This window comes from Staurois parvus, unplaced genomic scaffold (genome assembly GCF_062004578.1).
Source record: "Staurois parvus isolate SC_StPar_1 unplaced genomic scaffold, SC_StPar_1.0 ptg000575l, whole genome shotgun sequence".
Lineage (NCBI taxonomy): Eukaryota > Metazoa > Chordata > Amphibia > Anura > Ranidae > Staurois > Staurois parvus.
This window is the reverse complement of record NW_028318371.1, coordinates 2,787,081-2,806,624: the sequence shown is the minus strand read 5'-3', so window position 1 is coordinate 2,806,624 and position 19,544 is coordinate 2,787,081. Positions and strand designations below refer to the sequence as shown.

Sequence of the window (19,544 nt, the reverse complement as noted above, 5' to 3'; positions counted from 1 at the left end):
CCCCCTTGCCCAGGGATTCCTTCAGGCAGCCAGATAAGAGAATGATTTATCTACGGTGGTATACCAGAGAGGCTGGAGAACTCTCCAAATACTTATGTACATGGTTTTTTTTTAGTTTTTTACTTTTAATAAATTGTAAAGATTTAAAAACTTCTTTCATGTTGTCATTATGGGGTATTGTTTGTAGAATGTTGGAGGAAAAAAATGAATTTAATCCATTTTGGAATAAGGCTGTAACAGAACAAAATGTGGCAAAAGTTAAGCGCTGGGAATACTTTCTGGATGCACTGTAGTGCTACACACAACTGGCTAAAGGATAGATACCAGAGTGTGGTTGTAAAGAGGGTTCATTCAGAACAGAGACCACTCACTACTGGTGTAGAACAAGGCTCTGTACTAGGTGCTGTTCTATTTAATCTATACAGTATATAGGTAATATAACTAGAGGATTGGTGGGTCAGCTGTATCTGTTTGCTGATGATATCCCTGAAGGTCCCAATTCCTCTGTATAGATCTTTATATCACAAGAGGGGTCACCGGCAGGAGGAAGGAGGTCCTGATTCCTCTATATAGATCTTTATATCACTAGAGGGATCACCAGCAGGAGGAAGGAGGTCATGATTCCTCTATATAGATCTTTATATCACTAGAGGGGTCACCAGCAGGAGGAAGGAGATCCCAATTCCTCTATATAGATCTTTATATCACTAGGGGGGTCACCAGCAGGAGGAAGGAGGTCCCGATTCCTCTATATAGATCTTTATATCACTAGAGGGGTCACAGGCAGGAGGAAGGAGGTCCTGATTCCTCTATATAGATCTTTATATCACTAGAGGGGTCACAGGCAGGAGGAAGGAGGTCCTGATTCCTCTATATAGATCTTTATATCACTAGAGGGGTCACCAGCAGGAGGAAGGAGGTCCTGATTACTCTATATAGATCTTTATATCACTAGAGGGGTCACCAGCAGGAGGAAGGAGGTCCTGATTACTCTATATAGATCTTTATATCACTAGAGGGGTCACCAGCAGGAGGAAGGAGGTCCTGATTACTCTATATAGATCTTTATATCACTAGAGGGGTCACCAGCAGGAGGAAGGAGGTCCTGATTCCTCTATATAGATCTTTATATCACTAGATGGATCACCAGCAGGAGGAAGGAGGTCCTGATTCCTCTATATAGATCTTTATATCACTAGAGGGGTCACAGGCAGGAGGAAGGAGGTCCTGATTCCTCTATATAGATCTTTATATCACTAGAGGGGTCACCAGCAGGAGGAAGGAGGTCCTGATTCCTCTATATAGATCTTTATATCACTAGAGGGGTCACCAGCAGGAGGAAGGAGATCCCAATTCCTCTATATAGATCTTTATATCACTAGGGGGGTCACCAGCAGGAGGAAGGAGGTCCCGATTCCTCTATATAGATCTTTATATCACTAGAGGGGTCACAGGCAGGAGGAAGGAGGTCCCGATTCCTCTATATAGATCTTTATATCACTAGAGGGGTCACAGGCAGGAGGAAGGAGGTCCTGATTCCTCTATATAGATCTTTATATCACTAGAGGGGTCACCAGCAGGAGGAAGGAGGTCCTGATTACTCTATATAGATCTTTATATCACTAGAGGGGTCACCAGCAGGAGGAAGGAGGTCCTGATTCCTCTATATAGATCTTTATATCACTAGAGGGATCACCAGCAGGAGGAAGGAGGTCCTGATTCCTCTATATAGATCTTTATATCACTAGAGGGGTCACAGGCAGGAGGAAGGAGGTCCTGATTCCTCTATATAGATCTTTATATCACTAGAGGGGTCACCAGCAGGAGGAAGGAGGTCCTGATTCCTCTATATAGATCTTTATATCACTAGAGGGATCACCAGCAGGAGGAAGGAGGTCCTGATCCCCTATATAGACCTTTAGTTAGACCTCATATAGAGTACTGTATCCAATTCTGGAGACCTCACTTACAAAAAGATATTGATAAGAGATCCAGAGACGGGGAACCAATATGGTGAAAGGTCTGAGGGATAAATCATATCAGGAGAGGAACTTCATATGTATAGTCTGAATCCTTTAAATACAGCAAGGGGTTGAATAAGGTTCAGGAGGGCAGTATTTTAAATATAAAGAACACGGGGACACAACCTCAAACTAGATGTGGGAACATTCAAAACTAACCTTAGAAAGAATCTTTTTACCAAAAGAGTAGTTGACACTTGGAATAGACTTCCAGCAAAGGTAGGAAGTTAGACAACCACAAGTCCATTCAAACATGCTTGGTACAGTCATAGATCTATTCTCAGATGAAAAAATTATATAAAACAAAAAAAATCCAAAACATGTATAAATTTAAACAAAATGGGGCTGACTTGATGGACCACTTGTTCTTTTTTTTTTTCTGCTTTTCTATGTTTCTGTGTCTTTTCGGAGCACTGCCTGGGTTAACATTTTCAACTCAAAAGTTGAACTGCAGCTATTTTTTTCTTTGTGGTGAAGTGTTGGATGAAGTGTGTAAGGGTTGGAATATCTGACAGACAAACATAGGAGATCATATTGAATTCTGCGAGGGTATTATTGATCTTACCCTGGACATCAGGATAGTGAGCCAAGAAGATCAGGCAGAATGTCAGGGTGGTAGCGGTGGTGTCAGAACCTGCTGCTAACAGACCCACCGCCATGGCCATCAGGCTGTCATCACAAAAATCTGGGTCCTTTTCATTCTCCACCTGAGAAGACAGAAGGGGGAATAACATCAGGAGGCATAAGCAACACAAATGAGTCACATACTACAGCAGGTTGCCATGGCATGACAGTATAACATATACACACACTATATAATTGTTTTACGCACCCTGCAAAGATAATATTTCACATATAAATCTGAACAGGTAAGTATTTAAAAAAAGATATATATATATATATTTTTTTTTAATTATTATTATTATTATTTTTTAAATACTTACCTGTTCGGATTTCGTTATGTTGAGAAACTGTGCCCTGCTATAGCTCATGGGCCTGGGTCTTTATGGCGTGCCGATGTTCCTTCAGTGAGGGACAAGGAAACATAAAACCCAGAAGGGAATAGAGGGGGAGAATTAGAAGGGAAGATAATTAGAGGAAGGGGGGGATAAAGAAATAGGATGATGAGAAGAAAAGAAATAAGAGGAGAGTAGGGGAGATAGGAGAGGAGGAAAAGGAGAGGAGGGGAAAGAAGAGGAGAGGTAAGTGTTGGAATACAGTGTTCCTGTATTTTGTGCAACAACTACACCAGTACTCACTAGAGATATATTCTTCAACCAGCAGATGGCAGTGTTTATAAAAGTTTGTAGCTGCATCCATGGTATGTTTTGCGCAACAGAATAAAAGAAAATGACCAGTCACACAGCTGTAACAAAGTTTTCATTTGCAAATCTGACAAACCAGAACTACCAATCTTGGAAATTCAATATGAAAATGCTGCTAATAAGAGATGGTACAGTCTTTGCCAAAAATATTGGCACCCCCCCATTTCTGTCAGATAATGCACCACTTCGTCCAGAAATGTGTTGCAATCATAAATGTTTCGGCATTCTCATGTTCACTTTTTTGTGTCATACCAATACAAGTAAAGAAATAGAGAAACAAAAAGCCAAGTCTACAACATTCCACACAAAACTCCAAAAATGGACTGGACAAAAATATTGGCACATTCTTAAAACTAAGAAATAATTGCATCCCAAGTTTCTGATGCTCCTGTAGTTTGTAGTTAAACTCATCTGTATCAATGACCAGACGCTGACAATATAGAAATCACATTTGCAACCAGTTAAAATGGTGAAAAATGGCCTCCACCTTTCTGTTGTGTGTCTCTGTGCCAAATGGAGCATGAAGAAGGGACAGAGCAGAGAATTTGAGAACAAGAATTGTGGAAAAGCATGGACAATCTCAAGGTTACAAGTCCATCTCCAGAGATCTTAATGTTCCTGTATCCATTGTCAAGTTTACAGCCCATGGCACTGTATCTAATCTCCCTGGACATGGACAGAAGAGAAAAATTGATCAAGGATTGCAACAAAGAATTGTTTGACTGGTGGATAAAGAACCTTGATCAACTTCCAGGGTACAACTGTTACAGCTCTCACTATACATTGCTATCTGAATGAAAAGGAAAACTATGGTAGGAGACCCAGGAGGACCTCACTGTGGACACAAACATATAAAATCCAGATTGGAAGCCAAAATCCTTTTAGTAGAATGTGCTGTGGACAAAGAAAATTCCAGCTTTTTGGTAAAGCCCATCATTCTACTGTTTTCAGAAAAAACAATGAGACCTTTAAAGAAAGGAATGCAGTCCCTCCAGTCACACATGGTGGGGGGTCATTGATGCTTTGGGGTTGCTTTGCTGCTTTAGGCACTAGATGTCTTGACCACGTGCATGGTATTTTGAAATCTGAAGACTACCAAAGAATTCTAGGGTACAATGTATGGCCCGGTGTCAGAAAGTTGGGTCTCCGTCAGAGGTCATGGGTCTTCCAGCAGGACAATGACCCAAAGCACACGTCATAAAGCACAGAAAAGGTTTCAGACAAATTGCTGGAGAGGACTAAACTGGCCAGCAATGAGTTCAGATCTCAATCCCATAGAGATCCTGTGGAGAGATCGCAGAACAGCAGTTGGGAAAAGGAACTCTTCCAATCTGAGAGACCTGGAGCAGTTGGTGAAAGAAGAGCGCTCCAAAATTCCAGTAGAGAGGTGGAAGAAACTCATTGATGGTTACAGGAAGCCATTAATTTCAGTTATTTTTTTTCCCAAGGGATGTGCTACCAAATATTAAATTGAGAGTGCCAAAAATGTTGTCCAGTCCATTTTTGGAGTTTTGCGTGGAATGTGTCAGATTTGGCTTTTTGTTTCTCCACTTTTTTGTATCATACCAAATACAAACAAAAGAAACATGAGAACGCCGAAACATTTGTAATTGCAACACTTTTCTGTGTGAAGTGGTGCATTATCTGACAAATGCAGGAGGGGACAATATTTTTGGCCATGACTGTATGTGGAAAAGTATACAATTAAGTCAGGCCATAACACCCTTCAGGAGGAGTGGATAGAGACAGATCAGAAAGCTCAGAGTACAATGTCTCTTAAATATATGTATGATTTGATCATCTTCTACGCCAAGTATGAAACTGCTAAAGAAATGTGGGAAGGATTACAAAAGCTGCATGAAAGAGCTAATCTCAGCAATAAATTGCTTTCGATCATACCAAACCAAGATGATGAAAAGTCAGGACATGCAGGATTACATAAGGAACACCTTGGAAATGGTTTAACGCCTGTGAGGTATTGGAGAAGAAATAAAGATTTTCATGTTGCAGCACTATCACTTTTAGAGGTTTACCAGAAAAGTTATGAAACACTTGTCACAGCACTTTATGCATATCCAAATAATGGACAGACAATGGAAAGTGTAAGGGCAAGCTGGTGGATGAATATAAGTGCAAAACAGCATTAATAGTAACGGTGCTTCTGTGGCAAAGTCTGCTTTAAAGATGAAAAATTGAAATAAAAAAACAGTAACATGCAACAAGAAACACTTGATTGATAGTCAGAAGGTCAAATTTGGGTCAAGAGATGAGGCTCTGCTGACCAGCCTTCTGGATTTCCCCCGCTCTAGATCTTTGGAGATGGATCTGAAAAGTGGCTGGTTTGTACTCTTAGGTGATCCTGGCTAATCCCCAACAGGAGGCTTGGCAAGGGGCCAGGGCAGCCCTTTAATGTGACTGAGCCTGATCAGCAGCAGGAGAGTTCAGGTGGAAGAGAGAGAGAAGGATTTGAGGCTGGGGGGCAGGAAACTGAAGAGGCCCAGGTGGAAAAGGGCTCACCTGCAGACAGAGGACCTTGGAAGGTGGAAAACATTGGAATTCACCTGCCCCCTGAAAGAGGACCACCTGTGTGGCAGGAAAGGAGTGGTCCAGCAGAAGACCTGGTAACAGCCATCGACCCTCCGGCAACACCGAAGAGGGACCAAGTGAGTAAATCTGAACCGCCTGAGCCAGTAAGGGGAAATGAGTACTCTAATGGGGAAATGGATTTGATATATTACCCGGGACTGTTTCATACTGCAGTGGCAGGCAGTGGATCTCCTGCCCAGGGATTCATCCAGTACAGCTGGATGAGGAGAGAAGTCATCTGGGGTGGTACTACAGGAGATGCTGGCTAGCTCTCCAGAAGAGAAACTTTGCTGTAAAGACTTGTACATAGTTGCTAAGGCGTTTGTCCTCAGTTGCCATTCCTTGGGCATCCCATACACCCCTTTACGCCATCCAAGTTCTAAACCCTTCAATAAGAAAAACTTCAAAACAAAGCTCAAGGACTGGTTACTGTTGCCTACTGCAAGTCTGAGTGAAGGAAAGGTGTGTTGCCTGGCTGTGCAGGGCTATAGAGGGACCTAAATATCTTGCAACTCCTAAGGGGTGGTGCTACACAGGCATGGTGTGTTTACTCACCTTGACCAGAGTAAAAACAGAAAAAAATCACCATAGCTAATGGGCAAATAATGGAATCGGGACAGTAAAACCATCTCCTATTCCTTCTATTTCCCAGAGTGTCCCTGCTCTAGAAACTAATCTTTTATCAGTGAAGAAGCTCACAAAACCAAAGCAATGTTGTGACCTTCCAAGATGACAGTTGTGCCATCACAAAAAGGGGGATATCTTACTTACAAAGGCTAAATTTACAGATGAACTATATCAGCTGAAATGCAATGATGTTGTTAATACTACCAAGGAGGATAAACATTCAAACTGCATTCACACATGGCACAGAGAAACTGGGCACAAAACTCCTGACATAATAAAGAAATTAACTGAGAATGGAAGTGGAATAAAAATTAGTCCATGTGATCAAACAATGAAATGCACCAGCTGTATAAAAAGAAAAATGTAAGAAAGTGCCAGAGAAACTTGAATGACATTTGGATGACGTAAGCAAGAAATCTGGCAAATTGCAGAATGTATTGTGCACAGACAATGGAGCTGAATATACAGGTGATAATACACAGATGATTCTCAGATTCTTAGTCCTTACATGCATTACACTTCACTTGCTTCAGCCCGAAGGCATAAAGAGAAGTCACTGTATAATTTGAGACGTCGCACATTCACAGTCCATGAACAGTCCCTGGGAAGCTCCACAGCAGGCCCTAAGATAGGGTTCCTGAGAAGGGCAGATTAAACAGGCATCAATCTACCCCTGTGACAGACTTCCATCACTGGCCACCACCTCTCCATCTCCTGAACTGGCTGCTCCTCCTTCCTTGCATAGATGTTCATTCCCTATTAGCATTCACTGCAGGAGTGCACACTCATTCTCTTCTTATCAAGTGATCAGACCAGACATTGTTGAAAAAAAACAAAAAACTTGCTTTACTGAAAAAGGCATCTTTACATTTTATGTAGTGGTATCAATACAGTCCAGCAACAGAGAAGTTTTTTACATATTGATGGTTATTTAGAAGGTTTCTTTATTAACAAACACTTAACATTCAGTATTCTACTGGGAACATAAGCTATGGCTTTGCCTGTGGCAGTGGTGTACCACTGAATTATGACACCTCCCACTAGTAACGATTCAGCTTCTTCCTCCAGTCTCATGTTTGGGTCCCACCAAGGGTTACTCCACCGTGCTGAGGAGTGACTACATCTCTATGGTATGGGCTGTCACATGTTTTCCATAAAACCAAAAGTCCAAAAGGAACCAATTCCTTCCATCTATTTACCCTCTGACAGGAAATGACATAATCCCAAGGCCAACGCACCAGCGGTCACAGTTAACGCCAACAATTCTGGTTCATAATTCCATAACTCATATTACAAATAAAAACAGTTTGCATCTGTCTACAGTCCCCTCTGTTAAATGCAGTACGTCCCGATACTTATAATATGATGTTCACATAGGTCAGTGAACATCAGGATACACAAGGAAACATGAATACTGGGACAAAGTCATCTAGCATCCAGGGCAAAAGATGCCAAACTGTGACTCTGCTCCCCCCTTCATGATGTGCAAGCTTAGGAGATCCTACACCCAGCAGTCACTTTCTTGTCAAAATCCCTGCCACTGTCCCTACTCCTGTCACTGGCTCCCATAATGACACAGGGCAAACCCTTTCAACATCTGGAAACAAAGGCTGGTGTCAAATCCCTCAGGCGTTGGCTTTGGATCTGAGTGGGAAGCTTCCATGGTACCCTAACAAATAACCTCAGTTTATATAACATTGGCATATCTGGTAGGGTGGTGAGTATATAACACCATAAAGGACCATTCAAAGCAATCCCCAAGATTTCATCCTCTCCACTAGAACCTATTAAATTCACACCACCAGGGCTGGTGCCAGACTATTGTGTGCCTTAGGTAAAACCAGCGACTTGCACCGTCACAAACCCAACCCCACAAAAAAAAATAAAAAATAAAAAAAATTAAACTTTAACTGTAGCTTTACTTCACCCTTCCTAGCACACATCCTCTTTTCCCTCAAATTTTTCACGCTGGCACAAATACTCTCCCTCAAATCCCCCCTCCTAGTACAAATTTTCCCCAAATCCCCTCTCCTTTCACAAATCCCCCCCAATCCCCTCTCCTAGCAAAAATCCCCGCTAATCCCTCCTCCTAGTGCAATCCCCCCTCCTAGCACAAATTCCCACCTCCCCAATCCCCTCTCCTATCACAAATTCCCCACCCCCTCTCCTATCACAAATCCCCCCCCCCCCCATCCCCTCTCCTATCACAAATCCCCCCATCTCTTCTCCTATCACAAATCTCTTCCCATCCCCTCTCCTATCACAAATATCTCCCAATCCCTTCTCCTATCCCAAATCCCCCCCAGCCCCTCTCCTATCACAAATCCCCCCATCCCCTCTCCTATCCCAAATCCCCCCCAGCCCCTCTCCTATCACAAATCCCCTCCATCCCCTCTCCTATCACAAATCCCCCCCCAATCTCATCTCCTAACACAACCCCCCCCCCATCCCCACTCCTAACACAAATCCCCCCCTCCTATCACAAATCCCCCCAATCTCATCTAACACAACCCCCCCATCCCCACTCCTAACACAAATCCCCCCCGTCCCCTCTCCTAACACAAATTCCTCCCCAAGCCCCCCCCCCCCTCCCTCAGAGCACAAATCTCCCCTCCCACCACCAATCCTCTTCCTTCAGTCCCCCCCACCTATGAAAAATTGCCCCAAATCCCTTCTCTAGCTAACACATCTCCAAATTACCCTTCCCAGCATAAAATCGTCCAACCTTATCCAAATCTCCCAGGTTCAGTGTCTATGGAAAGACCGTTCTGGGGTAGTACAACCACAATCTTGGGGATAGTGTAGCTCACCCCAGCGACCCCCTAGATCCAGCCATGGTGGAGAGTAAGGAAACCAGCAGCTGTGGCTGCAGCATAGGCATCAGTGTTCCTAGGTGGCTGCCTAGTTCGCCTAGTAGTAGCACCAGCCCTGCACACCACCATTCTCCAGTTCAATTCGGATTGGCTGGTTTATGACGATACGGTCAAAGCTAATCAAAGACTCTTCAAAAAGATAAGGTTCAGTGTATGTACCTCTTTCATCTTCAGCAGGAAATAATCAATCAAATCTCGGGGGGCCTCCAGCTTCAGGTTGCGTTTGTGTTCCTCGATGTAATCTAGCACAAAGTTCTGCAGGTAGGAGTTTTCCTTAAAGGCAATTTTTTGTAATAATGGCAGCTTGAGCAGGAATGGGAAGACGTTGCAGAGCTGACCATAAGAAACACAAGGAGTAAACAAATGAAGAATTACAATGCATGTTGGTGCAAAATAAAAATGCACATATGTACATCTCTGCAATAATGCACATTTTCCATGTTTTTTTAATAGATTTTGAGTTTACATATACTTTAAACGCTAAACCTAACCATAAAATCTAAAATACTTTAAATGTACACCCGAAATTTCTAAAGATATGAAATGATATGCTAACAATTTTGATAAAATACAATACAGGAAGAAAGGTTTGCCAAAAAACAGCACTGAAATTTTAAGCCCAGTATAAGTCATTCAAGAAAACCTAGTAATATGCTCTACTGGTTTCCTCCAGTGACTATGTAATTAGAGGTGCTAGTGGAAGACAAATCCACCAATGATTGTAACCTACCATGTGCAATGGGGTTGTAACATTCTTAATGTGTCGGGAGGTGTAAGACATCAGATCATGTAACTTTGTGTCTTTGTAGTCAAAATGTTCTCCAAAAAGCACTGAACTGATAATATTCCCAACAGCGCTGGCCATGATCAGTAGCGGATTGAATGGTTTTCCTGAAATAGGGAAAAAATAATAAGTAACTTTTACAGTTCAAATTTTTCTTTTACAATTTCGTTAACTCTGTCGTAGAAACTTAGCTCAAAATGTTTGCTGAAAACAGGGTCCACCAAAAATGGCGAGCTAACTACTAGGTTCAGTCACTAACTGGGGTCTTATTTTTTGTGGTATGGAAGACCTCAGTCAGAGACTGAACCTAGCAGTAAGTTCGCCATTTTGGGTGGACCCTGTTTTAAGCTAGCTCTAAGGTAGGCCAGATCTTGAGGATGGCCTAAAGTGGACTATCAAGCCAAAGTTGGTCAGGGTCCAAACAGTTACTTCTCCGGATGTGATTAGATTTCTTCTGGAATGAGCCAGATGTTACAGACCATCCAGGTAATGGTGGATTTTTCATGTTTCATTCTAAAGAATTTCTATGAATGCCTCTAAGGAGCACACTTTTGGCTGTCATGGACCAGAGCAATTCTGGCACACAAATATACAATGTTGATAGTTGGTTCTTCAACAAAACAAAAAACAACAGAAGTCTGATGTTTTGCAGGGCAGCTACTATATCTCTTCTTTAGGAGAAGCAGCCAAATTTTGCCGCCTCAACATGATTGGTCCAAACCACCTTTGGCCACCGATGTAAAGGCAGCCACTGGATGGAAAGATCCACCTGTGGTAAAGTAGATCTTTTCAATATCTAAATCTACAGTATATGCCATTTGAGAATATCCTTGAATGTGTCTGCATCTTCTAGAGAGAAGGTAACATGTCTGGCTAACCACATGAAGTCAGTGTAAACCAAGCATAGGGAAACCTATACTCTTCCTTTTTCAGCAGCAAATGGCATGTGTCCCACCAACACAGCAGAACAATGCTAAATCTTGGTTACCGTTTTCTTAGGTTCCCGGTGTTTGTCACTTTGCTGGACAGGGATGTCTCTTTGCTGGATTGGGCCATCTCTTTGAATATACAGGGGACACTGTGATTAGATCTCTAGGGGCACTGAAATGTAAAGGGGTACTGTGATTTAAAGGGACTGCACTGTAAAGGGGCACTGTAATCAATACAGTGCCCCTTTACAGTGCAGTCCCCTTTATATCACAGTGCGGAGGACCAACTCCGTGAATATTCCCCCTGCAAATGCCCTTGCACACCGCCACCCCTCCCCCCTCGGAAATTGGCTGCTCAGTCTAAAAAGCCCTGGCCTATTTTTTGTCCCAGTTCAGGCCTGGCTGCGTTGGCAACCCCCTTAACATGGTCTGGATGGGCTGCCTTAGCACAATGCATGTTAATGTACAAATATGTGAATCCAGTCTTATTCTACCTCCAATTGATCTCCCCATTAGGATGAAGCCCGATAGTTCTTCCGGAAAACAATTGCCAATATTTCCAGAATTTGCCCCTTCCTAAAGTTTTGACTAACAGCAGCATGAGCCAATGAGTCCCTCTGTTCTCAGCCAAGCCTGGGAGAGTGGAAAAGGGCTGCTGCAGATGTGCACAGCGGGGGCACTGTCCGCAGCCCAGTCGTAGTAATGGCGGCTATGAACCAGTTTGCCCATGGCATATATCTAAGCCTGGTACAACATGCAACATCCACTGCTGCTACCATACATCATGGAACTCGGGTCTGTGTAAGCATACACAATAATGTGCTCATATTATCTTTTTGCTCTTCAATATCACTGACTACTTTTCTCATAGACCTTAAATGCAAGCCAGAATTTTTTGGTAGGACACATGTAGTTGGTTGCTGCTACTAATTATTGTACGATATTTTAATTCAATGTGTTTTTTAATATATTAACCTTTCATATTTCCATACAATTTGGGTTTGACTCAGAAATTGATTGCGCTTATTTGACATTTACATTTGTTAAATGAACTCAGGGGATTTCCGTGCACTTTTTGGATTATTTGTTTAGACGTGCACAGCGCTGGACTGGAAGAAAGCATACAGGTGGCGCAAACACCTAGTGCATTATCCAAGGTTTATTAAAAGTATAAAAAGGACAAAAAATATACTCACAAACATAGCATGTGTGTAAAGCCTATAAGGCCACGGAGATGGCCACAAGGATGGCAGAGTATCCAACTGATGGTGTGGTCGGCCCACTGATGCATTTCAGGGACAAATACCTTTCCTCAGAGCTATATAAAACGAGTATATTTTTTGTCCTTTTATACTTTTATTAAACCTTGGATAATGCACTAGATGTTTGCACCACCTGCATGCTTTCTTCCAGTTTGTTGATCTCCCCATCTGAGGAGGGCTGCATCTCCAGAACGTTATCCATAGGCCATTTATACATCTGATCTCCTGGCCTTCCCCTGACATTGGCTCCCTCGAGGCGCTGGAGAGTTTACACATCTCACAGCACTGGACCGAGACTGGGCTCAGGTAAGTATTTGAAGGGGTGCAGAGGAGATACTATTAAGATGTTTTTTTACCTCAGTGCACAGAAGGCATACGTGTAAAAAAACTTTACTTTTACAACCACTTTAACTAATGACACCACAAAACAACCTATTCACTCCCTGGATATATCCCACCTTGATTACTGCAACTCTCTCCTTACTGGCCTACTGTAGCACTACCCTCTTAGGAGTTGCTGAGTTTTGGTTCCCTCCATAGTCCTGCTCACATTTTCCCATTCAGACTTGCATCCATGAGATAGTAACCAGTCCTTGAGCTTGTTTTTTGGATTTCATTAGGGGAATATAAATGTGGATGGGGTAAGGTGTGTATGGGTAATGGCAACAGGACAATCTTCCTAAACTATATACATGTCTCTTAGCAGCAAAAGAACAAATACTTCTTGGAGAGCTAGCCAGCATCTCCTGTAATACCTCCCCAGACCCTAGATACCCCTTATACAGCTGTTCTGGGTGAATCCCTGGGCAGGGGATCCAGTGCCTGTCAATTTAAGAGAAGACAGTCCCCGATAGTAGCTAATCCAGTTTCCCACCAGAGTGCTCCTTCCCCTTACTGGCCCAGGAGGTGCAGGTCTACTCACTCAGTCCTTCTCCTATGCTGCTGTTGGGTTGGTGGCTGCTCTCAGGCCTTCTGCTGGGCCACTCCTTCCCTGCTGCATAGGTGGTCCTCTCTCTGAGGGCCAGTGAAGTCCCAAGCTTTCCTCCTTCCAAGCTTCCCTACCTGTAGATGAGTCCCTTCCCATCTGGGCCCCTTCCCAGGCTCCTCCTCTCCAGCCTCACGTCTCCATTTCCACCCAAACTCCCCCATTGCTGAGCAGGCTCAAACACTCTCAAGGGCTGTCCTGGCTCCATGCCAAGCCTCCTTTTGAGGATTGGTCAGGATTCCTTGAGATTACAGAAAGCCACTCCTCACTCCCTCCCACTGCTTCTATATTTTTCTCCAAAATCTTAAAGCAGGGAAAAGTCCCAGAGAGCTGGTCTGCAGAGCCTCTCAGCCCCTGACTGAAATCTGCCCCCCTGAATATTACACCTGGGCTGCCACTCAGCCCCTATCTACAAATTAGAATCTAACTCCCCCTAGCTACCTAGGATGGTGCTACACCAGCTTTACACAGACTATGCCCCCTTCAGTCTATCATGAATGCTGCTGATCCACAGCTGCCAGATGATACATGCAAGCTTCTAAGTTTTCACTCAGCCAATTTTTCAATAAAAATACATTTTTCCCACCTTCCGTCTCGGCCGCTGCCTGTGCTAGATGAGTCGTCTCCTCCTGCACACGGGATTCCATATTCTTCTTTCCCATCCCAAAGTTCCTCAGAGAGGAGATGGTGAAGCGGCGCAGAGGACGCCATCGGGGGCCACTAATACCTGAAGAAGAAAATCATCATCAGCAATAAGTTACAAACCACACGACCAACAATAAAAAGGCAAACCAAGCCACATTCTACAGGGGAGCATTTATAAAGGCTCTAAAAAAATTACATTTCTATTAAAAAAGCATGGCAAACTTGATTTTAAATTAAATGAAGGTGTTTTTTTTTATTAATTGTGCAAATTTTTTCTAATGTTAGCATGAAAAAATTAAGAAAAAAAATGAATATTAAAAACATTTAAACATGGCACAAAAAAAAAAATCAACAAAAACAGGAGAGGAGGGGAAAGAAGGGGTTCATTGTAGTGTATAAGGGGTACACTAAGAGTTAATTATGAACACGGTTTATATTTATTTACTTTTCATTTTTGCTATTTGCAAGGTTGCTTTAAAAACCACCAAACAGTAAATATACTATGAGCGGGCGGCAGGAACAGGAAACCTGCTGATCAGCTGTGTCCAATCATACACAGAGAACTCTGTGTATATAGGATCAGGGAGGAAAAAAACAAAACAAAACAAAAAAAAAAACACAGCAAGGTTAGTAAATAAAAGCAGCACATATCACACACATGTGATATGTTAGACTTGTTAGACACACAGGTAACCCCTTGATTGCCCCTAGATGTTAATCCTTTCCCAGCCAGTGTCATTAGTACAGTGTCAGTGTACATCATTATCACCGATTACTGTATTAGTGTCTATTGATGTCAGTGAGTGACCCTCCCAGCCAGTGTCTCTTAGCGCCAGATTGCCCGCCACTCTATCACAGTCTCACTATAAGTCACTGATCACTACCATTACATTATAGCATCTATTACTGCATAAATTCCAATATATATATATACATACACATATACACACATACAGGTGAAACTCGAAAAATTAGAATATTGTGCAAAAGTTCATTTATTTCAGTAATGCAACTTAAAAGGTAAAACTAATATATGAGATAGACTCATTACATGCAAAGCAAGATAGTTCAAGCCGTGATTTGTCATCATTGTGATGATTATGGCTTACAGCTCATGAAAACCCCAAATCCACAATCTCAGAAAATGAGAATATTGTGAAAAGGTGCAATATTCTCGGCTCAAAGTGTCCCACTCTAATCATATATTTAAGCCATAACACCTGCAAAGGGTTCCTGAGCCTTTAAATGGTCTCTCAGTCTGGTTCAGTAGGAATCACAATCATGGGAAAGACTGCTGACCTGACAGTTGTGCAGAAAACCATCATTGACACCCTCCTGAAGGAGGGAAAGCCTCAAAAGGTGACTGCAAAAGAAGTTGGATGTTCCCAAAGTGCTGTATCAATGCACATTAATAGAAAGTTATGTGGAAGGGAAAAGTGTGCAAGAAAAAGGTGCACAAGCAGCAGGCATGACCGCAGCCTGGAGAGGATTGTCAGGAAAAGGCCATTCAAAAGTGTTGGGGACTTTCACAAGGAGTGGACTGAGGCTGGAGTCAGTGCATCAAGAGACACCACACACAGACGGATCCTGGACATGGGCTTCAAATGTCGTATTCCTCTTGTCAAGCCGCTCCTGAACCACAAACGTCAGAAGCGTCTTACCTGGGCTAAAGAAAAACAGACCTGGTCTGTTGCTCAGTGGTCCAAAGTCCTCTTTTCTGATGAGAGCAACTTTTGCATCTCATTTGGAAACCAAGGACCCCGAGTATGGAGGAAGAATGGAGACGCACAAGGACCCCGAGTATGGAGGAAGAATGGAGAGGCCCAAGGACCCTGAGTATGGAGGAAGAATGGAGAGGCCCAAGGACCCCGAGTACGGAGGAAGAATGGAGAGGCACAAGGACCCCGAGTATGGAGGAAGAATGGAGAGGCACACACTGCAAGATGCTTGAAGACCAGTGTGAAGTTTCCACAGTCTGTGTTGATTTGGGGAGCCATGTCATCTGCTGGTGTTGGTCCCCTGTCTTCATTAAGTCCAGGGTCAACGCAACCGTCTATCAGGAGATTTTGGAGCACTTCATGCTTCCTTCCACAGACGAGCTTTATGGGGATGCTGACTTCATTTTTCAGCAGGACTTGGCACCGCCCACACTGCCAAAAGCACCAAAACCTGGTTCAATGACCGTGGGATTACTGTGCTTGATTGGCCAGCAAACTCGCCTGAGCTGAACCCCATAGAGAATCTATGGGGAATTGCCAAGAGAAAGATGAGAGACATGAGACCGAACAATGCAGAAGAGCTGAAGGCCGCTATTGAAGCATCCTGGTCTTCCATAACACCTCAGCAGTGCCACAGGCTGATAGCTTCCATGCCACGCCGCACTGAGGCAGTAATTGCTGCAAAAGGGGCCCAAACCAAATACTGAGTACATATGCATGCTTCTACTTTTCAGAGGTCCAATATTGTTCTATGTACAATCCTTGTTTTATTGATTGCATGGAATATTCTCATTTTCTGAGATTGTGGATTTGGGGTTTTCATGAGCTGTAAGCCATAATCATCACAATGATGACAAATCACGGCTTGAACTATCTTGCTTTGCATGTAATGAGTCTCATATATTAGTTTCACCTTTTAAGTCACATTACTGAAATAAATGAACTTTTGCACCATATTCTAATTTTTCGAGTTTCACCTGTATATCCACAACATAGTTTGTAGACGCTATAACTTTCACACAAACCAATTACTACGTACTTACTGGGATTTTTTTTTTTTTCTTTACCAAAGACATGCAGCTAAGTAGATTTTGGCAAACATTTATATATATAAATTTAATTTTTAATTTTTGTTTGTTGGATAGGTTTTATAACAGTCTGTCTTGTTTATATATTAAAAACTTTCAAGTTTCAATTTCAAGTAAAATTAGCGCAGGTCAAGGGGTTAACTAACCCCTATCATATGCAGGTCAAAAGTGAATCCTTGATCGGCTTTGAATGAAGCAGAGTAATTACAATGTAACACTAATTTTGCTACATTGTAATATTTATTGAAACTATGACTCGAGTGCCAATTTACATGGGAACAGCTACAAAGCGAGATACAGAACCATATTAGTACCAAGACCAATTTGCTGCCAGAGATCTGCATAGGAGGAAGTGGGAGGAGCCGGGTGCATGGCGTACACCAGTAGAGGCGTTACAATTGGTTACATTGGCTTCTTTTTAATACAGTGCAGTCATTGGCTACTGGGAGTGTACTTCCTGAAACAAATGTTTTTTTCACATCAAACTTTCTGTATGAGAAGCAAAGTCCTGTAGGGGGCGTGGCCATGAATCCTTCTTCAGTCTCTCAAGCCAGAAGTCCCAGATTATTGATAGTAGGGACTGGGGTGCTTATTTTATGTACAGTTGTGCTCAAAAGTTTGCATACCCTGGCAGAAATTGTGACATTTTGGCACTGATATTGAAAATATGACTGATCATGCCAAAAAATGCTCTTTTATTGAAGGATTATTATCAAATAGTTGTTTGGCTCCTTTTTAAATCCTAATCATAACAGAAATCCCCCAAATGGCCCGGATCAGAAGTCTCCGCCCCCTGGAATGTTTGGCCTTGGTACAGACACACAAGGTGACACACACGGGTTACAATGCCAATTAGAGGTTAATGTCCCACATCTGTGGCTTTTTAAATTGCAATTAGTGTCAGTGTATAAATAGTCAATGAGTTTGTAGCTCTTACATGGAAGCACTGACTAGGCTAGATACTGAGCCATGGGGATCAGAAAAGAACTGTCAAAAGTCCTGCATAACAAGGTAATGGAACTTTCTAAAGATGGAAAAGGGCATAAAAAGATGTCCAAGAGCATTTTTTGGCGTGATCAGTCATATTTTCAATATCAATGCCAAAATGTCACGATTTCTGCCAGGGTGTGCAAACTTTTGAGCACAACTGTATACAAATGGCCGTTGTGTTTTGTGCACAGTATTCTAACAAACCAAATGTCGTTCAGTTAGGGTTTATGGGTTTATCATTTCATCCTTCACTAAATAAAACTGTACATGTTATTTCTTATTTTATATATAGAAAATGGTTTGTGATGTCCCCAACCTCACTTGTTCTGGAATGGTCACATTTTTGGCAGTTTCTATAATGTACAGTAGGGAGAGGATGAAGTCCAGACTGATGTAAAACTGGGTCCCAACTCTGAATGCCCAGCGTTAGGCGAACTAAATGGGGTGTTCACCCATCCCAATCTCCAGCTGCAGAAAGACTTCTACTACTGCTGCTAAATAAGACAGCTTCCCTCTCAGGGCTCCTTGTTGCTAGGAATCCAGCAGCCACCAGCACCCTAGCAACCAAGGACATATTCCCTGTCCCAATTATCTGCCAGCCAGGAGATTACTGGCCAACAGCTGAATGTAAAACAAAGGGTTGGTTGCTGGCTGACACCATTGACCAAATCTAGCCATGGCCAGACTCATTCAATAGACATTACCCAGCATCCCTGCCCCTTTTTACAGTCAAGCTGCCTCTGATCTGTGGATCACATTGATAGCAGGGGCGGACTGACCATATGGAAACTCGGTTCTGCCCGAGGGCTAGGGGTCAGTGGGGCGCCCCTTGAGATGCCCTTGGTACCTTTTTCATAGGCTTTTTTGAGCTTGGGCAAGGACACAGGGGCCCCATGATCCCCTATTGCCCGGGGGTCCCATGAGTTGTCAGTCCGCCCCTGATTGATAGGTTAGCTTTTCTGTTTTCTCTGGTTGGAAGGTGTTATTTTTCTCGATTGATGATGGATCTACATCACTGAATAACTTGACTGACAATTTACACTGTGGGAAATTTTATTCTTTAACCCCTTGCCGTCCTGAGGATTCCCTCCCCCCTTCCCCTCCTTCCTGACCAGGCCAATTTTTGTGTTGCAGCGCTGCGTTACTTTAACTGACAATTGTGCGGTCGTGCAACGCTGCACCCAAATAAAAATTGACAACCTTTTTTCCCACTAATTGAGCTCTCTTTCAGTGGTATTTGATCACCTGTGCATTTTTTTCAAATTTTTTTCGCTATAAAGAAAAAAAAAGACAATTTGAGAAAAACAAAACAATATTTTGGACTTTGCTATTAAACATGTCCAGTAACAGAAAAAAAACTCTAATTTCATCATGAGTTTAGGCCAAAATGTATTCTGCTCCATGTCTTTGCTAAAAAACAAAATCCCAATACGTGTAAATTAATTGGTTTACATGAAAGTTATAGCGTTTACAAATAGCGGCATATATACTAGGATTTTTTTTTTTACTAGTAATGGTGGTGATCAGCAACTTATAGCAGGACTGCGGCAGACATTCTGACATTCTGGGGGGGAACTGACTTGGTGTCACTGACATCCCCTGTGACACCAATACAGTGATCAGTGCTAAAAAAAAAGCACAGACACTGTACTAATGGCACTGGGCAGGAAGGGGTTAACAATGAGGAGTGATCAAAGGGTTAAATGTGTAC

General features: G+C 42.7%; 1 protein-coding gene across 1 annotated transcript in view; it reads right to left on the bottom strand.

Annotated features, from left to right (window-relative positions):
* The window catches only part of LOC149450334 (cytochrome P450 2C29-like), a 55,471-nt gene that overhangs the window by 15,346 nt on the left and 20,581 nt on the right, over nucleotides 1-19,544 (bottom strand). The window contains exons 4-7 of the mRNA XM_089691977.1: nucleotides 13,979-14,119; nucleotides 10,163-10,323; nucleotides 9,592-9,765; nucleotides 2,587-2,728 (exon numbers count right to left, since the gene is read on the bottom strand). Of these exons, the coding sequence (XP_089548103.1) occupies nucleotides 2,587-2,728; nucleotides 9,592-9,765; nucleotides 10,163-10,323; nucleotides 13,979-14,119 (618 nt within the window). The remainder of the gene's footprint in view (nucleotides 1-2,586; nucleotides 2,729-9,591; nucleotides 9,766-10,162; nucleotides 10,324-13,978; nucleotides 14,120-19,544) is intronic.